At 42.6% G+C, this 21253-nt stretch overlaps 1 protein-coding gene across 2 annotated transcripts in view; it reads left to right on the top strand.

The window, feature by feature from the left end:
• The first annotated feature begins 2497 nt into the window (after positions 1–2497).
• PAWR (pro-apoptotic WT1 regulator) overlaps positions 2498–21253 on the top strand; it is a 70589-nt gene continuing 51833 nt past the window's right edge. Inside the window, exons 1-2 of one of the 2 annotated variants that reach the window (XM_064701990.1) lie at positions 2498–2652; positions 3372–4005. In XM_064701990.1, coding sequence (XP_064558060.1) covers positions 3541–4005 — 465 coding nt within the window. In that variant the 5' untranslated portion in view covers positions 2498–2652; positions 3372–3540. Of the gene's footprint in view, positions 2653–2800; positions 2966–3371; positions 4006–21253 lie in introns of those variants that run through there. The other variant, XM_064701991.1, reaches the window with a different exon arrangement.

The following is a 21253-nucleotide window of genomic DNA, read 5'->3' as shown; positions in this document are numbered from 1 at the left end:
ATTACTCCAGTTTAAAACACAGCTAATAAAATGAATTGTATTTCTAGGACTTAAGAATATCCTGAGGATTTTTTTCCTTTGCAAGAAAAGAGAAAAGTGTTGTTCTAAAAATGTTTGCAAGCTATTAAGCTGTTCTCCCATGTGGCAGAGGAAAACATGCAGAGTGATACTTAAACTATTTGGGACTTTATCCCTGAAAGCTCTCCAGCACAGACAACCTTATTGAGATGCAAACATCTGACAGTCAGCATTTTTGTATTGGGCACTTAAGCCCAACCTCACTCACCACAACATAACTTCTGTTAATTTATAACAGACTATAAAGCAAACAAAGCCTTTTTGGCACAAAAAACAACAACAACAAAAAAAACCTCACCAAAAAAACCCAAACAACCCCCCCCTCCCCCGGCCCCCCCAAACCTTGCAATGTTTTTTACAGTAGAGAGAAAAAAAATTCCAACAGCAGAGGTAGATGCAGCTAAAGCCTGGACATGTCAGCTCCTACACATAAGCAAGGTGGGCACATGGCATGTGAAGCAGGCACAGCTAAGCCTTGCTAGCTGCTACAGATTGCCACAGAGAGAGGGGCTCAAGGGGCAGCAGAGAAATGAGGATGTCCTAAGAACTAAAATACATTGCTATATTGCTATAAAATACATTGTTATATTGCTCAATATACACAACATGCTGTAAGTGACAACTTTCTAATATGACCTTTTTGCTAATATTTGGCCAGCTGTGCTGCTCATGGTGTGTAATAATGAGAGTGTTACAGTTACATGATTCTCTCAAGAAAAGCTCTTCATTGTATAAATGGGAAAAAATTACATGATAGGAGAGACAAGAACTCCTATCAGAAATCCTTTTTCTAGAAATACAATTGAGTACTCATCTAATTTTAAAACTCTACAGACAAGAGTGCAGGTAAGATTTCTTCCTTTGGGAGAGTGCTTAGTCAAAACTTCTTTTGGGACCAGCTTTACTTATTTTGTACTGCTGAGTAGTGAAGAGTAGCACTAGTGCAGAACTATGTTTTTACCATCTATTTTTCTGCCTATTTACAGCTTTCCAACCCAACACTGAACAACTGGCTGGTTTTGTTTGGGGATTTTCCCTTGGCCTGAAAGATAAGAGATTTCCTCTGCAGTAATGAAACTGCACCTTAACTTCCACATATATGAACATTTAAACACCTACCACCACATCAGAAACACCCCTAAATCCAAACCAGGGCAGAAATCAGATATGAGTTCAGAGAAAAGTCCAAGTAAATGAATGATCACCAGAAGGGCAGAGAAGGTTGGCAGGGTAAGACTGTGCCCACTGCTGTGAAGGAGAACGAGGTAGAGGCTTATTTAAGGCACAAGTGGCTACATGGACTAATCCTGTTATTTACATAGTGCAGAGAGCCTAGCAGCAGATACTTGGAGCTCCATTTTGCTGGATATTTTTTTTATCCCTAACACCTATATATCTTTATTTCTGTAAAAAGAAACCAAAAACCCTTGCAAAGTTTATATTCTGAAGTACTACTGAATTTTATTAATTAGGTGGACAAATTCAGGACTAAATCTGAAAAGAGGAGAAAAGGTGATTGTGTGCTCTCAGCTAGGTGAGCCCAGGTGATATGGATTTCCTCTGAGTGATGTAAGCTTGTATCTTGTCCTGAGCCAGCTGGAAAGGTGGCACCGATACGCTCCCTTCCCTCAGCATACCAATTACAAAGCACGACTAAGCAAGCCACAAGTCTATTGACAGCTGTGATTTTCAAAAGTACCACGATCAATTTCCAGGGCGCTACTAAGACATAGTGAGTTCGGGCAAACAAAAACAGAGCTGAGTTTTCCGTGCAGGTTTACTCATCTTGTCAGCTACACAAGCCGTTCAATAGATAGCACATGCTCCCACCACGGTCCCTCCACGTTCGTTTTTCCTAACATTTAACCCAGTCAGGTTTCCCCACTGAGAGCTGTTATTATTTATAAAACGAGACATCGCTCAAGTCTTTGCGGCATGACTGGCGGAAACCCCTTGAATCCTGGCTTCTTGTAGCGTCAGGAAAACACAGGATCTTTCCCAACCTTCCGCCCGCGGGAGTGAACTTCCACCCGGCCAGCAGCCGCCTGCCCAGCACCGGCGCGGCCAGAGGAAGTCATTCTGCTGCTGCTGCGGGAGCCGCTGACCTCGGGCTCCTTCCCCCGTGCCCCGTTCCGCCGCAGGGCGCAGCGGCGGCCCCGCGCTCTGAGGCCGAGCGGCCGCTCCCGTCCCGTCCCGTCGTGTCCCCGATGGCAACGCAGGCGCGGCCGGCGGCGCGGGGCTCCGCACGCGGCTCCGGGCCGGCCGGCGGTGACAGCGGCCGGCGGTGCCGGGAGCCGCCCCGCCCCAGGGCCGAGCGCGGCACCTGCCCCGCGGGAGGCGGCCGCACGTCGGGGCCTTCGGCCGAGCCTTCGCGGCAGGTGCGGGGCGGGTTAGGGGAAGCCCCCGCGGAGGGGTGTGACACCAGACCGCCTTCTCCGGCCCCTGCTGGCGGGGCTCCGGCAGCACCCGCCCGCCGTCCGTTAAAGCCGCCGGGGAAGCGGAGTGCGGCCGCGGTCGGCGTGTCCCGGCCCGGGCATCCCCGCTCCGTCCCTGCCGCTCGTCGGGAGCGCTGAGGTCCGTGTCCGCTCCCGCGCCGGCGCTGCCCGGGGCAGGTGCCGGGGCACCGCTGCGGGCCGGCAGCCGGGGCGGTCGGGTCGCGGCACGCACCGGGCCGGGCGGGGCCTCCCCGCCCTCACCCCATTGTCGGGGCCATCTCGGCAGTTTCCGCCCTGGCTTCGGCTGTGTCCGCGCCGCGATGGGGAAAGGGGAGGGAGCTCGGGAAGGCTCGGGGCCGCGCCGCTCCTTCCGGGACGGCGGGAGGCGGTGCCGCTCACCTGGTGCCGCCGGCGCCGTGCAGCGCCCGAGCCGCGGCCCCGCCGGGCGGGAGGTGAGCGCCGGCCGCGCTCGCCCCGCCCTGCTACGCGCGGGAACGCGGCTCCCCGGGCAGGCAAGCGGGCGGCGGGGGGGATGGCACCGGCTTCGGGGGATGGTACCCGATGGCCCGGGGCGAGGGACGGCGCTGCGCGGCCGTCGTGGCCGCTGCGGGCGGGCGGAGGAGGCGGGTACTGCCGGGCGGCCCCGCGCCGAGGGGTGAGGGGAGCCCCGGGGAGCGAGGGGCGCCGCGCCGGGGCCGGGCGCCGCGGTCCGAGCCGTGGGAGCCGAGCGTGCGAGGGCGGGCGGTGATGGAGACCCGTCCCCTGGGGCCGGGGGCTTCCCGGGGAGTTCGCGAAGCGGCGGGACGGGGATGGGCAGTGCGGCGGGACGGCTCACGTCCCCTCTTTGTTTCTCTCCAGGGTGTTTGTGCTTCTCCGAGCCTCTCTCCCCGCCCCCGACTCTCCCGCCCCCGTCTCTCCCGCCCGACCCGCCGGGACCTCTCCTCTCCGGGCGGCAGCAGAGCCGCCTCGGGGCGGGCGGCAGCAGCGGTGCTGGTGGGGCGCTCTCGCCGTCCAGCCCGCCGGGAACATGGCGACTGGCGGCTACCGCAGCGCCGGGGGTAGCACCACGGACTTTCTGGAGGAATGGAAAGCCAAGCGGGAGAAGATGCGGGCGAAGCAGGCACCGCCGGCCCCGGGCGCACCGGGCGGGGGGGAGCCCCGTCCTGTGGGGGGCGGCCCCTCCGCCGAGCTGAACAACAGCAGCAACCTGCCCCCCGAGCGCCCGGCGCCCCCCGCCGGCGGGGCGCTGAACTGCGTCGGCCTCGCCAGCGCCGCCCTGGGCCGCGGCGCCCCCGCCAAGGAGCCGCCTCTCGCCGGGAGCCGCGGGGCCGAGCCCGCCGCCGCACCGGGCTCCCCCGAGGGCGAGGAGAAGCTGGCCGCCAAGGGAAAGAGCTCGGGCCCCAGCGCCAGGAAGGGGAAGGGGCAGATCGAGAAGAGAAAGCTGAGGGAGAAGAGGAGGTCGACAGGTGTGGTGAACATCCCGGCCGCCGAGGTGAGCGGGGACGGGGGCGCGACCGCAGCAGAGCCGCCGCTGGGGGCGCGGGCGCAGCCCCGGTGCCGCGCTGCTGGCGGGCGCTCTCCGGCCCGGCCCGGGCGCGCTCCCTCCGCCGCGGGCGGCAGCGCTGCCGGACGGACGCGCGGCGCTCGGGCAGGGCGGCGTCCCAAGCGACGGACAGATGGGGTGTCGTTTATCCTAAATAAACCAGACCTGTCCTAACTTGCAGCTTTTTTATTTTAGTAGCTTCTTGTCGACAGAGAGTAAGTTCCAACTTTTTGGAGATCAAACTGAGACACGTGCCTGTTAAAGTATGGTCGAAATAATAGTAATGAGAGAAAATTGATTTATCAGGTTGGAATAGATGTTCAGGTGTAAATATTATTCAGTTTGGAAACCAGAAGAATTTCCTGCACTGGAAAAAATGTAGTGGTTTGAAGAGCATTTTTTTGAGGCAGAGGAAGATATTTTTATCAGCCAACACCACTGTCCTCTGCGGTTTGCTACTAGTATAAAAATCTGGCATTGATTTGTAATACTCCTAGAGGAATTCAGAAGAATGATAACTAAGCTTTTAGCTTGTTTTGCAGTTAATAAGAAAGGCCACAGGAAACTTTGAACAGAGTTGGATTTCTGTATACAGTTTTGAACTAGTATTGGTGATCACCATATTTTTGTAGAAAAAAGATTCTTCTGGTTAATATTATGGATTATTAAAGTAAGTCAAGACAATTAAAGATCTTCGTTTCTGAAGCAGCAGGAGAAGATGAAATTGTGTTTTTCACACCTGAAGTCACTTGTGACATCCTAGGCACTTTCACAGCACACCCTTTCATGTGAGGTGGTCCTGGAAGGTTGAGAAGTGAGTTTCAGGAACAGTAGAAATCTTTATAACTGTGGTTTTTGAGAACAATTACTTGCATAGTCTTTAGTTTGAGGTAAAGAGTTTTGGCATAGGTCTTCAGTGTCATTGTTTTGTAAAGTGGTGAATACAAGTGAGTAATTTTAGTTTTTTTTTCAGGGTGTGCAAGCCTCATAGACTGTACCTTGTTTGTTTTATATGGGCCTCCCTTAAATACCTACCCCTTGTGCCTTTTATAGGAACCTTAAAATGCTGCATCTTTACTTCTCTAAGTGAATTAGTCCTAGCCCAGTCAGTAATGGTTTTGCACATTGCAGCAGGTGTTGTATGATGTGTATTTTAGGGGTCTCTGTGGTGTACCCTGTCCCTAGTTGTACTCTGTTTGGTTGGTTGCTTTTGAGCAGTGGGTTTCTTTTTGCTCTTTGGGACTAACATCCCAGTTCTTTGAATTGCTGTTCCTTTGGTAGTTTTCGGATGGTGTGGTTTGGGGTTTGGTGAGTTTGGTTGTGGTTGGGGTTTCTGTTTGTCTATTTGGTTAAAGTATTACTCAAAATATGTCTTGCTTTCCAGGAAAACACATTCCTTGTTCAGCAGCCATTAGAACCCTGTGTTTGAATTTGCTGTGTTTTTAAGGATATCTTTATTTATTAAGGGTAACGTGTTTAGGCATTGAGAAACAAGTTCCCACCTGCCCCCTAAACTTTGCTGAGTGTCGCATGTGTTGGTGCTTCATGGAAACTTCTTGTACTTTTATACTAATTGCTTCTGTAAGTAGCAATTAAGCATTTCATCACATTTTTGGGGTCAAATTTTAATAACTGTAGGTAACTGTTGTACAAGGTGTCATTGGAGGAGCTTGCTACTAGTAAGTGTTGCATTTTTTACCAGGACATACTTATGCAGAGCTATCTCTTTTCAGTATTTCCTATTATTAAATGTATTCCTTTCTTAAATGTTTTTATTCCTTGCCACATGCATTCCTAAGAATTGTTTAGCTAGGGAGCACTAGATCATTCCTGGTAGTGAACAGCTTCAAAAACAGTCTCCAGTGTCAAATGTGAGTACTTACTTACTGGTTAATGCTTTGCAGACTATTTACTTGTCTTTCATACAGCTTTGTAGTCATGAGAAAATGCTTTAAAGTATTGATTCAAGCTGGTCAGCTGAAGTTCTCAGACAAAAGAAGACTGTGATGTAGATGATGGCTTGTTGGAGTGATCTGCAACACTCCGGTTTCTTACTGTGTTTCTCACTTGGTGCTAGGCGTAGTTTACTGTGTGGCCAATACATAGCGACTTGGTAGTAATACACCTGAATTTTACCATTTGTAGCTCTTGATGGTGTATGTTTTAAAATTGGTTCTCAGGAGATGTTATTTTAGAGTTTTGCTGGATGTTTCATTGTCTTATTTTTCAAGAAAATAATTTTTGTAAGAATGAAGTAGACGCTTTATGCTAAATATCTCCCCTTTATCATCATCATCATGCCACTGTGGGGGAGACCAGTAAGATCCTCTGAAATGAAAACTGGTACCTGTTGAAAAAATGCACTCCTAGAAGACATGAAGTGCCTAAAAGCTTTTGTGCCCAAAAACTGAATACAAAAATAGGTTCTGCCTTGAAGAAGCAGGATTTAATTTCATTTGCAATGCAGCTGGAGAATTTATTGATAGGAAAGGTGGCAGAATAAGAACAGTTTGTGTTGTCTAAGTTATCTTGAAACAGGCATGAAAAATGTTAGCAGATTACTTATTAATGGTTAATTTCTCTTCTGTTCAATGGGAAGGTAATAGGGTCAGTTCTTAAAGAGTTCTGTGTCTTAACTGTATTTTGTATGGGTGTTGGTGGAGGACAGAAACCACACTGGAAGCTGTGAAAACAGATGGTAACAGGTTGGAAGTTGACAATGCTTTGTATTTGGAGACCACCATGATAAAAGTAAAGGCTGTTTATTTTACCTTCTCAGCACTAGTGCTTATCTAAGTCATGGTGACTTTTGAAAATGGCTTTGGAAATACAGTGTTTTTCCTTTCAGCACTCGTAGATTCTTGGAAGTTGGATTTTGTCTAAGTATTAAGTGCTGTGGGATTTGGGTTTTGTTGATTCATAACAATTCTTCAGGTTGTAAAAGGTAACTGAATTATATGCAATTACCCTTACTATGTATGTTATCTTCCTTAAATATTAACTTTTATAACCATTTTTGATTGTTTGGAATGTGTTTCTCAGTTTGCAGGTACTCACCTGATGCAGGTGTTGAGTTTACTTGCAGCATTTTTCTCATTTACACTTGTGCTAATGCCTATTTAAGAAACACAGAGCTCCCATTATTCACTGACAGTGCTTTATGAGGATCCACATATAAGATAACAGTTATGTTTTATATTGTTATCATAATTATGTCCCACTCCAGGCAAGCCACAATGCACTGGTGAAACTGCAGCTTTACTTTTGTAACTTTACATTTGAGAATTATGCTGGTATAGCTGTGTGAATAAGGTTTTTTTTTGGGGTGGGTGTTTTTTTTTTCTGAACTCCAGAAAGGAGAATAACAAATATTTTTGTGGTTACTTTTTTAAAAGTATATATAATATACTTTTTTAATGTATATATAATCAAAATCTTGGTTCATTTAGCAAGGACAGTTGTATAGGTGGGTTTTGTGTAATATGTGCAGTATAGATACAGTTTACATTTTTACTTAACCATATGGAAGTCATCTAAGTTGGGAAGTGTTCTTTTGCTAATAACAAGGTGATGAATGATTTTAAAAGGTGTAAGGAACACTAATCTGTGTATTTTGTACCTGAGGCTGCCAGACCTGAGACACAACAGTCTCCTGACCTGTTCGTGGGAAATACTGGAGTGAAAGGCAGAAGTGATTCAAATAATGGACTCTGCAAAGGATGTTCAGCCAGTCTGTGTTGTTGTGAATAGCAGTAAAGATACAGCTTTCTGCATCCCCACTGCTGGCTCCCTGTCAGGAGTTGCCTGTGTGTTTAGAGGGCAGTGCATGTGTGGTGCTTGGTAGGTGTTGTACGGAACAGCAGCCTTGGAAGCAAGCAGAGCAGTGAGTGCTTGCTGTGGGGAAAGAGTTCCTGCTACTAGAGAAGTCCAGTGTGCTCCGTTGAGACTGACAGAAAGTTGCTGTCTTCCAGTTGGAAAAATATCAAGAAAATTTAAGTGCTACATGTGTCGGGCGTAGCAATTGCTGTGTGTCTTGTAAAGGAATTGAAATCCTTCTCTGAATGGCTGGCAAATAGAGAGGAGTGGAATCCTGTACTGGCTGTTGAGCTCTTTTGATTAGAAGTTTGCCTTCAGCATTATCTTTCCTAGTGATTCCCTACCTGAGGATTAAAGTGTCTTCATGTTCTATCTTGAGATTAATGAGTAGTGTCTTTCCATTGTCTAACATCAGTTGTGTTGTAAAACAACTTGTCTGGTTTTGTGTTGAGGAAAACACAGCCTCAATAAGTGGTTGTTCAGAGTACTAGGAAAAACCCTTGCATCTGACTTACATGCTTACCATTCATGCAGATATAGTACTGTTACAGTGGAAGTCTGAAATATATTTATTTGACCTGGACAACCATTATAGGTTAGACCATTCTCTTGCTGGTTTTCTCTAGTGAACACATCTTATTAGGATTCCATTTATGGTTCTTCCTTCAGATGTGGCAGGGTGAATAGAAACATTTTCAGGTTCTAATAAAAGAATTGTATTGAGATTGTTTATATCCGTTTTGTTTTGCTTTTAATGCCTTTGTGAATTCTGATTTTGACCACGTGTCCTGACAATATCTGTTCAAAGGGTATATTTTCTTCTTTCCATCTTTTTTTACCATATGATAAGCTTATCCTTATTTTTTTCAAGTTTTATTTTAAGAGTATGCTTTAATATCCTGACATAGCTAGGTACTGGAAGTTAATTGTCCAAAAAAACCAATCATAACTAAGTTTTTAATAAACTTCAAAGTGTGAAAAACTTTCAATCTCAGAATCCTGTAGCAGCTTCTAAATCACTGTGTGTGTACCTTCCAAGCCTGGTGTGCCCATCCCGTTGCTTATCATTTGCAAGCCTGAGAGAAAACCAGGTTTGCCTGTGATAAGCAATGAAACTGGTTGGCAAAATTTGATGAACTGTGTGCTTATGAGGTCTGTCAGTCCTCCCCATGAGGTGTTGTCTACAGTGAACTGCACTTGAAACATTCCTACACCGACGCACACAGCAAGAGGAACAAGGAAGAGGAGCTTCCTTAATCCCAGAGATGTGACTTCATTGGTAAAAGTGAAACCTGGTGGGATGAGTGCTGTGACTGCTGTGTTACAATTACAGGCTCTTCAGGAGAGATCATGCAGGGAAGGTGAGGTGAAGAGGTGGCATAGGTTGTAGAGGGGCTGAAATGTACGGAGCTCAGAGTTGGCAGTGGCACAGTTGAGTGCTACTGAGTAAGGATTAAGGGACAAACTTCATTGTGGAAGTCTTCTATAGGCAACCCAGCCAGGATGACAGCACTGATGAATTATCCTTTAAGGAGCTAAGGAATAGAAATCAGCCACCCTTGTTCTTATGGGGAACCTTAACTTGCCAGATGTTAACTGGGAGCACCACACAAACAGGTCCAGAAAATTCCTGGAGCACCTGGATTGTAACTTGATATAGATGCTAAGGGAGTTTACTTGGAAAGGGGCCCTTCTTGATTTGCTGCCTTCATCAGAGTGGGGCTTGTGAGTGGAGTGGATTGACTGGTCTGTGGCTGTCTTGGCCACAGTGACCAGGAAGTGATCAAGTTTAAAATGGTCATGAGAAGAGCAGACTTCAGGCTGCGCAGGGAACTGGTGAGTAAAGTCACTTGGGAAGATGCTTTTGAAGGTGCTGTGGTCTAACAGTGCTGGTCTCTTCAGCACCACGTTCCTAAGAGTACAGGAGCAGGTAGCTTGAAAATATTGGATATCAGGCATATGAGACAAAGGTCTAACTGGTCTGAGCAGGGATCTTCTTCTGCAGCTAAGGCAAAAAGGAAACTGTATGTCCAGTGGAAGCAATGTTCATGGACACAGGAAGATTACAAAGATGCTGTTTCACCTCTGTGGGGAGAAAATGGAGAAAATTGGTGTAGCTAAAGCTCAGTCAGAACTGAAACTGGCCAGAACTGTGGGAGACAGTAGAAGGGGCTTTCTAAAATATGTTGATAGCAAAAGGCAGTGCAGAAATAATATATGTGATGAAGATGGTCACCTCAAAAAATGGAACGTAGACATTGCAGAGATTTAATTGTTTCTTCACTTCAGTCTTCAGCGCTGCTGGTGGCCTCTTGGAGTCCCAGTGCCCTGAGCTGGAGAACCACGACTGTGAGAATGATAAACTCCCGTTGAACCCCAGTGTTGTAGAGGATTTGCTTTTCCAGCCGAATCCCTCGAAATCCATGAGACCTGATGGAGTTCATCCAAGGGCATTCAAAGAGCTGGCTGATGTCATCACAAGACCTTTCTCAATGATTCTGGAATGGTCTCAGGAATCTGAAAAGGTCCCAATCGACTGGAATTCGACAAATGCCCTAATTTTCTAGAAGGGCCAGAAGGCTGCCCCTGGTAACCACAGGTCTCTGTTTCACTTCAGTTCCTGGTAAAATTATGGAGAGGATTATGTTGGGAGTTTTTGAGAAACACCTGGAGGACAGTGCAGTCATGGGTCACAGCCAGCACAGGGTCATGAGGGGCAAGTCCTGCTTGTCAAACTGAATTTCCTTTTTTGAGGAACGCTCCAGTTGATCAGCGGATGCCAGTTGTGATCTTTTTGGAATTCAGTAAAGCTTTTGATAATGTCTGTCACAGTGTCCTTTTGAACAAAATGTCCAACGCACAGCTGGATAAACATGTCATGCAGTGGGTGAGCAACTGTGAGCTAAGGGTTGTGGAGAGTGGAATTACATTAGGCTGGTGTCCTGTCACTAGTGGGGCTCTGCAGGGCTCCATCCTTGCCCTGAGCTCTTCAACATCTTCATGAATGACTTGGACACAGGACTGGAAGGAATGCTAAGTAAGTCTGCTGATGGCACTGAGTTGGGAGGAGCTGTTTATTGCCATGAAGGGAGAGGGACATTGACAAATTAAAGGGCTGGGCAACCACCAACCCTATGAAGTTTAAAAATTACAAGTGCTGGATTCTGCACCTCGGCTGGGGCAACCCTGGGTGTGTGCACAAAATGGGGAGTGTAACACTGGAGAGCAGCCCTGTGAAGGACCTGGGGGTCCTGGTCGATGGCAAGTTGGAAGGGCCACTGTTGATTGGTTCCATACAAGTTTGTACTGTGTTCTTAAAACTATATCCAGTTTACACTTATTACATTTATGTAAACTCACGTGTGGTTTTCTCTGCAACTTTTCTTCCCCCAGAGTTGGAGTTGTGTATTTAAATAATTTAATTTGAAAGACTAAGTGGGTGACTTATTTTTTGTGCTACACGAGGTCATGGGAAATTAAAATAAAAGCCACAACCCTGATGTTTTATTTCAGGATTTGACTGTATTTGATCAGCTTGGATGTTGCTATGAAGAACTGAATGGAACATTTAGGTCTCTCTTACTCTAGGACTGAAAATCTTATATTCAACTCTGTTGTATAGTCTTACCATGTGATAATCACATCATCTTAGATGGTAGCTATGTTTGGTACAAAATACAGGAACATCATCCTGAATTAAGGTAAGCTTAAAAAAATAAATTACCCCAAAAAAACCCTGAGAGAAACAAAAGTAATGCTGTGCCATCTGCAATTTTTACCTGTCTTAATTCTCAGCTGTTACTCACCTTTAAACAACAACAACAAAGTGCTAGGTATGGGCTTCACACAGTGTTTTTTGCAGTATTTAATTGATATTCTCGATCTGAAACCTAAGTAAGTGACTGATGTCTTGAATCTTTTAAGTCAGAAGCTTTTTAGTAGGTGAGAGACTTGTGGAAGCATAGTCCAGTGCAATGCTGGGTGTTTTCTTTGTGTAGGTCTTGAATCTAAGTGTAATTAAGACTGAAAGGAGCCTCAGGAGGTCTTTAATTCATCCTTCTTGCATCCAGTCAGATCTTGAAAATCTCCAAGGATGAGGTCTTCACAGCTTCTTTGGACAATGCTACCAGGACATGACTGTCCCTGAAATGACAGAGTTTTCCTTTCTTTTGGTCTGTCTTTTACATTTACATCCATTGTCTCCTGCCATGCACTGCTGTAAAGACCCTAGGTCTACTTGGTGTCTGCCTGGGGCAGTTGAAAAAAAGATGGATATGGTTTTTTGGAAGAGCAACAATCTAGATGGGCAGAAATAGGTGATATTACAAGATCTGTGGTGCAAAGGCAGGATAGCTGGGCAGAATGCATGCAGCATTCAGATGTGGAAAGGTGTTGTGAAATAACAGCTGGTTGAATGTGTGTTGTCTGAGCCACAGACATGTGTGAGGTGTGGGAGGCAGAAGCCAAGGAAGCAGTAATGGGGAATTCCCCTCTTTCACTGTTCCTGCTCAGCACTTTCTGACCCTACTGCTTATTTTTGTGAGTTATAGGAACTTGTTCATGTCCTACTTGTCCACTGTAGTTACTGGTACATATTTTACGAACTGTTTTGCGTGCAATATGCAGTTTAGTGTTTGGAGGAACATGGGATTTCTGAAACCTGCACTCATCTGGATTGGTCTCTTCCCACTGTATGCTGTTTGTAAAGTTCTTTAGCTTAATTTTTCCTCTCCACCAATAAAATAAGACTAATTGCAGTGTGTCTGACTAAAGAACCACCTTGCTCAGTGTCCTGCTCCTGCCATGGCCATAATCAGACACATAGGAAAAAGTCTGCAGAAATGTTGCCTGGTGTTCCTGTGAGATAGTTTTCTAGCCACGTGGCAGTTTTCATCTCAAAGACTTGCTACACTGTATAGAAATTGCTAAATAGACAGAAATTAATACGATTTTACGTGTTCAGTCTCCTCCTCAACTTGTGTAAACTTTTAGTAAACAAAACATCAGCTGACAGTGAGGTCCACACTTCTAAGAACTCTCCTAGATGATGAGATACCTCTCTATGATTATTTCCTTCTCTTCCCTGCAGAAACTCAATGTGGTATCTGTAAGCCTCATGTCATGATCCCCATTCACCATTTACTGTATATTTTCCTCAAGACTGTTGAGCTTCTGAAAGATGACCTTTATTGCAGAGTTTAGGAGCTAATTAATATTCTGGTACTCTGATGGATTATTAAACAAAGTGAACACCAAAAAAGTCTTAAACCAACAATATAGGGTGAGCAGCCATTTCAAAAGAGTTCCAGGAACTCTTAGTCTGCTTTTAGAACCAATTTAATCTGAATACTCCCAAGATGCAATGAACAGAGTGATCAGTGATACAAAGTATAATTTCAGTTTCTTCCCTAAATGTACATTTTGTTTTTGCAGGTTGAACTAGGAATTTTTATTAATATTGATCGATGAATGAGTGCTTTGCTCAGCCAGAACTATGCCACTGCCTTGTTAGCCTTAGTTGTTTGCAGTTTGGCAGTGGTTGTGCTTGTAGTCTGTGTCCCAGACTGTAACTCACAGATTGAGATGGAGTATGTGTATTTTCATTTGTGGCAATGAAGTTTATTAGCAGTTATAGACTAAATCTAATCTGAAATAGGACCATGACTTCATTTTTTCACAAGTCTGATATCAAGAGTCATATTGATCTCTGGTCAGAAAACAGTGCTTAGCAGTATGAGTAAGGACTCATACCTCTGTTAACTGAGCAACTCTCCTCATTTTGTCTTGTATGATACACATTCTTCAGAATGTAGGAAAACAGCCTGGAACCCAGAAAGGATTCCACGTGTGACTGCTCTGTTCTTTGTACTCTAGTAACTATTATCTTTTCACAGGTAATATTTAATGATTTGTGTTTTTTCCTGAAGCTGGTAGCTGCTACAGGTGCCTCTAGAACACAAAGTCAAAAGCTTATCTTTATTTGTTTGTAGTTTGTTTTCTTTTGAGGAATAGTTTTGAGTAAGATCTGTTTTGAGTAAAGATCTAGATATTTTTGGAATGTGGAAATTGGAGTGGAACATGGAAATGCTTGGTTCTGTAGAAAATTATAGTTTAGACCTGTGTTAGACAAGTTGTTTAACTTCTGTCTGTTACACAGCCGTATTTAGAGTTACCATTTTTTCCTTCCTATAAAAGCTCTGAGGTCCTGTTGTAAAAAGTTCTCTTCAAATTAATGCACTAACTCCAAGATAAAAGATTTTGTGTGTGTATGTGTCTGTAATGTGGGACTTCAAAGGAAGATTGTATGACACTGTCATTTCAATTAGATGAAAGCTAAAAAATCTGCAAAATTATGAGAAATGCTGAAAGATTTAAAAACTGAATGTAGAGACATTTGACAGAGCAATCCTTTGGTTTTATTCTTTTAGAAAAATAGCTGAAGATATGATGAATTGAGATGGTCCACATTATTTTTTTTTGTATTTTAATTACATTTTAATTTTAATTACATTTTGCATACATGTAATTTTACATTACATTTTAATTACATTCATTAATACTATATTATGCTGAGAAGAGGTAAAGGATATGTTTGGAGCTTAATCATTAGTTAATGATTTGTCATTGTTTTTCAAGATGTTTGAGCCTAGAAAATGGTCACATTTCTTTCACAAAGGTAGTAAAGACTGTAGGAATGTCAGAAATGCAGTAGTTTTTCAGATTTGGAATTCTACAGCTGAATGTTTAAGAAGCATATGTTTGGTGTGTTAAGTACTCTGATAAAGCATTCCAGCGAAGTATATTGGAATTGGGCACTTCAAGCATTTTTAACAATTAAATTAGGGCCCCACACTTGACAACCAAATATTTAGGTAACAGCATTCAGATATTTCTGAATGGCATAGCTGGAATTTTGTTGGTCCTAACCCATCTGTCAAAGTGTTTCCTATTCAGCCTATTTCTCAATTCTTCTGATCTCTTAGTAATAGATTTGAAAAAGACCAAGTCTGTCGTACTTCTTCATGGCTAGAAAGACATAGAAACTCTAAAGGTAATTTTGTGAAAATAGAAATAAGCTAAAAGTTAACAAGACTTGTACAGTGAGATACCCTGTATCCTCTTGAAGGTGATGTGCATTGTAATTACCTTGTGTGAAATACTGCACCTCAGGCAGTTGACTTTTACAGCAAAATATAGGAGTTATTTTTAGCCTGAGGCAGAAACTGAGGAGCATCTCCTTATCTTCTTTAGTCTAAAACATAAATGGGTGTTTTAATACATCCCATTTGTGGGCTTGCTTCTTTAATTTAAAAAATATTGGGGCTTGTGAGATGTCAAATCAGTTTTTGTCAAAGTTACCCAGAGGCAATTTGAATGCAGGTGTTGCTAAGCAGCTCAATAAAAAAAAAAACACTTCTCATTGCATATTACATTTTTAGTGAGATGCAAGAATGTTCCAGAATCAAACCAAGAATTTGGAAATATTGATGTGTTTTTGCATGCATGACGTATTCATAGCTGCCATTCTGCTTCCCTTTTTGATTTGCCATATTTTTCTTGTGGTCTATTTATTTAGAATGATCTGGAGTATGTATGTTCTTATGTTCTAAAGCTCTCATCACTTACTGCTGACTTGAGTAGAGAGACCAGAAAATGATATCTGAAGCCTGGATTCCGTACACTGTGCAAGCTATCAGTTAATATCTATTCCATTATAATAAGGGTAAGCATCCCTACAGCCTTGTATTTAGGTGCTACAGCTTATTACTTCAGGTTGAGAATAGCTGTTCTTCTATTTTGAGATCCTCCTTGGATCAGTGTGGAAGGGCCAGGAAGGTGCTCAGGCACTGCTGAGCTTGTGGTTAATAAATCATGCTGACCTTATGTGACTCCATATGGAAATAATGCAAAATGTGGGTGTGCAAATGTGATACAGTGATGGTCAAGCTGACTCTCAGACCTTTGGATGTCAGTGTTGCTTCCACTTCTGAGAGTGTTTGGTGGGCTTGCCACTGTATTGAGTGAGTACAGTTGATTTTGAGTGAGTGCAGATTGTGCACCTGGTGCATGGGCTTGAGTCTGTCTGTCAGATCTTAGTTTGGAAGGAGCAGTATTAAAGAGAATAGCTTTTGTAGCACTTTGGCAGAATGGAAGGGTTTGTGTTCCTTTAAAGTATACCTGTAAAAATCTTTCTTTAAATATGCTTGGTTTTTTTAGCCTGAGGCAGAAACTGAGGAGCAATTTACTAGATTCACTGATGAAATCATAGGAAATAACAAAAAAAGGCGAAACTGAAGGATAAATTCAAGATGTGTCTATCCTATAATATGTTGCAGGCCTTCAACAAAGATGAAAAAATGTCGTGATATTTAAAAAAAAGATGATAAGGAAAGGTAGCTAAATACAGATGTAGTTTAGAAGAGATAATTTTGTTGGTGTGTCTGGAGAAAATTGATGAACATGACAAATAAAAAGCAGCTCATTAAACAGAGGTGATTGGTTTATTTTTATCTTTTGTTTTAGTTTTTTGGTCTCTTGAATGCATGTTGTATCCAATGCTCATACTTGCATATGAGATGGTATTTATAAAGCCTTTTACAATTCTTCGTAGTCTGGAGACTGGGATAAACTTTTTTGAAGAATACTGGGAAAAACCAAGCAGGGTTGCATAATTGTTAACTTTTAAATCTGCAGCGACTGTGTGGCTGGATTTTCTCTTCATTTTCCACAGCACCTCCAAAATGAGCACGGGATAGATAAAACTTTTATTGGAAAATGGAGGTGAGCATGCGACAAAGAGAAAGTAGAGCAGCAGTATTTGAGTGTCAGAAGGGAGAAAGAAAAGTGTGTTCCAGTCAAGTTATATATTCCATGTTTTTAATTGTAGGTTCCAAAATGGAAGGTTTGTTACAGCCATTCTTAAAACACAGGTGACCAAAATTTTTGTTCATATAAATGTGTATGAATCTAAGCTTAAATATGAAAATTAGTTTCGTTACATTTTTACTAGCCAGTATTTAAAATTACAATTTAAATACACCTCTTTATTTCCCCATGAAATTGAATTGGTAGCATTTACGCAACCTATAGTTCAGGGCAGAGTTCTAAATCTGAAATAAATGGTAAAGAGTCTTTTTTTCCCCGTTTGGTTGTTTGCCACAGTCATTGGTTCTCTGTTTCAGGACTCCAGTGGAAGCTAGGAGGGACTGTATGAACTAGGATCTGTGGCTGGACTAGTATTTGGTCAGTATCAAGAGTTGATTAGCAAAAAGGAAAGAAGGCCTGTAAAATACTTTTCTACAGTTTTAAGTGGATTTTTTTTTCCATTATAGTCTACTTTTATTCAACTTACAGAATTAAGATTTTTCTGTCTTTTGTGCAGGGATGGTTCTTCTGCTTGGACAGTTTATTAGGAAGCTGCACTAAATAATCATGAATGAATCCCCTAAAATATCACTGGATATGTTGTGCCATAAAGGGATTTCCATCAGGGATTGCAGATGGTGCCTTACAGCTGGAACTCAGCCTGGACCGTATTTTTCTAGCTGTCCTTGTGTGCATGAACTGTTTGTAGGCCAGCACTCTGTGAACTTCATAGATGATGGGATGTAAGGAGTGAGCTCAGAGCTCACTGCTGGCTTGGGGAGCCAGGTGCACTGAATGGGATGAGTGTGGGTGTGTGCTGAGTGAGAGGGAAGCTGCCTGTCCAGACAAAGGAGCTGGGAGGTTGTAGTGGGAGGTCACAGGTATTTGTGCCTAGGGATAGCCACCAGACTCCAAATTCAGCTTTGCATCTAGGCTTGAACCAAAGTAAGTGCAGTTGGTTTCCTTTGAAAGGTCTTAGCTTTGAATCAGCTGCAGGTCCAAGGAAGGACGTTTTCTCTGTGATAGGCAGCCCTTCCAGAGAGGACTATGAATAATGTCATGTGGTTATGGAAGTACATTCCTTGAAATATTTTACTTTTGAGAAAATTACAAATTTTCTAGTGAGTGTTTTCATGTGTTAGCAGCCACTGGTACAATTTGATTTGGAAGATGCAGTTGTAACTGCAAATTTCTTGGGAACAGAAGAAAAGTAATCACTTTATTTTCTCACGTTTTTACTTCTAAGAACTTGACTGAAATTTTAGGTGGCATGCCTCGTGTCTGTAAGAGGACATTCCCTTTACTGGTTGTAGCCACAGATTTTATTTAACAAGAACCGTCTCAGAATGGCATGTTCAGTCATGCTTTAACTGTATGACAAACAAAATGCCTGAAGCACATAGAGATAACAGCAAATGGGGACTGTATTCTAGCAAAGGGATACTGGCTCATTAAACAATCGTGTTCCCCCCCGGTATTCCAACCCTTTCTTGTCTTTCTCCCCTCAAAATTCTGGCACTGCCAGTATCTGGTGATAGTATACTCCAGCAATTAAGAGGTGAAAGGATGTGAAGCCTATATGCCTGACAAATTCATTTAAGGTAAAAACATGTTACACCAATACAACATTTCCTATTGATCACTGAGAGTATTTAATTTGTTACAAATCTGTTTCCCAAAGTACAACAATGAAAAACCCCACTTAAAATGCACCCATTTGAAGTGTAGCTAGCAATCTTCAAAAGTCCTTTTGTGTGTGTGTGTATAATGAAGGAAAGTAGGAGGGTGGATAAAAGCTGGAATAATCTTTAAGGTTTAGTTTTAAAACTTCATCTTAAAGATGAAAAAAAAAAGAGTAGAGGTACTGGTATTTGAGCCTTTGTTTGGCTTCATTTAGAGCAAGCAGGTAGATTTTCTATTTTACAACGTAGTTGATTGCTTTATTTCTGATTTGTTTTGTAGCCTGATCCTCCATTTATCTTAGTAATTTGTTTCTGACTAATATTTTAATAGCTTGTTAGGTACCATGTCCACTTCTGTAATCAACGTATGATTTATTGGTTTTCATTCTTTAGTGTAGTATCCAATTTAATTAAATGAGATTGACTGTTTTTGTTAGTTGTGGTAGCTATTTAATTCTTAATTTCAACAAAACTCCTGAGTGTATGCTTCTAGGGATTTATTTCTTATTTATTTCTTCATGTCTTCATTCTCAGTACAAGTTTGTAATGTTTATGCAAAAGTCTATGCTTGTAGAAAACTTTTTCTTAAATTATCTTTTGAGGTTTTAATGGATTGTTGTTTTTAAAGATTGTGTGCAGGGAACTTTAAAACAAAACATCCTTTCAGGCTGTGAATGCATTTTGCATGCTTTGGACTTTTTTTGTGTCTCCAGGTATGTCTGAGGTAGAGCAAAGGTCAAATGTTAACCATCTCCTCAAGTTACGTTTCAGATTAAGAAGACATGAATGTCAGGAATTTGCAGGATTGAGTTTAGTGAGGCCAGTAATGTCAAAGTATTAGCTGCAAAAGTGAGGAGGGAAGAAGGGAATGTGGCGAGAGGGAGGGGGGGTATTTTGCAGATACTTAAAAGTACTTCACCCGGGGCAGACAATGTGTGACATGGGATCTCTGAACTGGTGGTGTTGGGATGAAAAAGTGTGTTGTGCGTATTTTATTTAAAAATTAGCATTACTAGCTGTGGAATGGTTTGGCTCTGAACAAAATTAGCATTTGCTGCTGCTTGTATTTTTTTGTTTCCTCTTACTTTTTGCCAAATGTTTTAACACCTTTGAAAGTCTGGGGAAGTTTGATCGTGGATGTTCAGGTTTTTGGTTTTTTTTCCTTTTTTTAATTGGGGAGCTTTGCAAGAATGTGCTTATTTTCTGCTTTAATGCATTTGCTGCTTATAATTCAAATGAGTTCATAGATGAGTGCTTTTTACTTTCAGGATCAATCCTCTTCAAAAGATGGAGCTGTCCTTGAAAGGTGGATTTGTAAAAAGGCACTTATCTCCAGAAGGCTCTTTTTATTGTTCAGAACATAATCCTGTACTCTAAATATTTAATTTAGTAGCCAGAGTGTTTTACACACAGTTGGATTGAATTCCTTGATTTTTAGGGACTGTTGAACTTGAAGATGATGGTTGAGTCAGTTCTTGTTGAAATATAAGTAGATATCTGCTGTTGTAATCATCTGACCCAGGACTTTAAGAACTTGCCAGGAGCTCAGTCCATACAGTGATGTTACATTGGAGCAGTTTACTTGTTGTGGCTATGTCTGGATGCTACAGCACCAAAACCTGGACAAAAGATAGTGGGAGCGAACAATTTCCACTCAACTGTTTTAAAGTATTTGGAAAGAGAACCGCAGAGCTAAGTGAAGACTTGTGAATTTTTGTTTTAAACTTTAGTGCCTTTTGTTACAAGATACTTAAATGGGCCTGTAATGAGGCAGAAGGAATTGTTTTGGCTGCTTACCCATTTCAGACATTTGGCAGCTGCCTGTTTAGTCCTCATAAAAACTCCTTTGATTGTCTTTTAGTGACAGTAAATAGCAGGAGGAAAAGGTGTGAAGCTTAAACACTGCATATCTCTGTGCTGTATCTGCTGGTAGAGTACTGTACCAGAAATGTGCACATCGCACCCAGATGTTAATGTCTGGTAGGAGGACTAGGTGTAGTTTGTTTTGAGAACTGAATAAAATTAAAATACACTCAAGGGTATGCTTTTTTCACTTTAGCTAATTTGCAGGCAGCCTTAATTTCCAAGTCCAACTTTACTGCTTTTATTTTATGCCGCCATGAATTGGTCAGAAAATGTCATTATTTTTGTCTTTGGTTCCTAATTTTGCTCAAATATCAATTTCCAGCATGGCCTTTGTCAATACAGTCATTGCTTATTATAGTTATTGGCTGAAAGTTTACTTGTTTTCATCAAATAGTCCCTTCATATTGAAGGGGCAGGGTCAGGGAATCCTGTTGAGAGAGTACTTTATAATGCAGTCAAGAGCTACACCCGTGTATCCCTTAACTTCTCACTAGATCATGCAGCAATACACATGGAATAGGATTTGCAGTCTCCACGTGACTATGTTGTTTTTCCAACATTTGTCTCTATGTTGGTTTTCCTTTGCAGCTTTTAATTCATGAGTCCCATTTCTTCTTTTCCTTGCATCTGAGAAAGTTGCTGCTCTCAGTAATAATGAAGCTCAAATTCCAATGAAAGGCCAATAAAAGAAGCAATCCAAGTAATACGCAATTGAGGGAAATGCAGTGTCAGCGAAGGCATTGAGAGAAAGGAGCAGAAAATAATTCATGTAAGGGAGAGATATTTCTGATCTTGGCAGTGTTTTTTTTTAAAGTTTTAAGGTATGTTTAGTAATAGAATGCCTTGCATGGTGGTTTTTTTTTTTTTGCAGGATGGTTTTGAAAGCTGAATGACACTACTGGTTGTAACTTAGCTTAGTGTTTTCAAAAATGGTATTTTATTTCCTTGTTTCCATTCAGAAAGCCAAA

This window comes from Zonotrichia leucophrys, chromosome 1A (genome assembly GCF_028769735.1).
Source record: "Zonotrichia leucophrys gambelii isolate GWCS_2022_RI chromosome 1A, RI_Zleu_2.0, whole genome shotgun sequence".
Taxonomy (NCBI): Eukaryota; Metazoa; Chordata; class Aves; order Passeriformes; family Passerellidae; genus Zonotrichia; species Zonotrichia leucophrys.
Note: the sequence above shows the minus strand (reverse complement) of the source record. Positions and strands in the feature narration are given on the sequence as shown.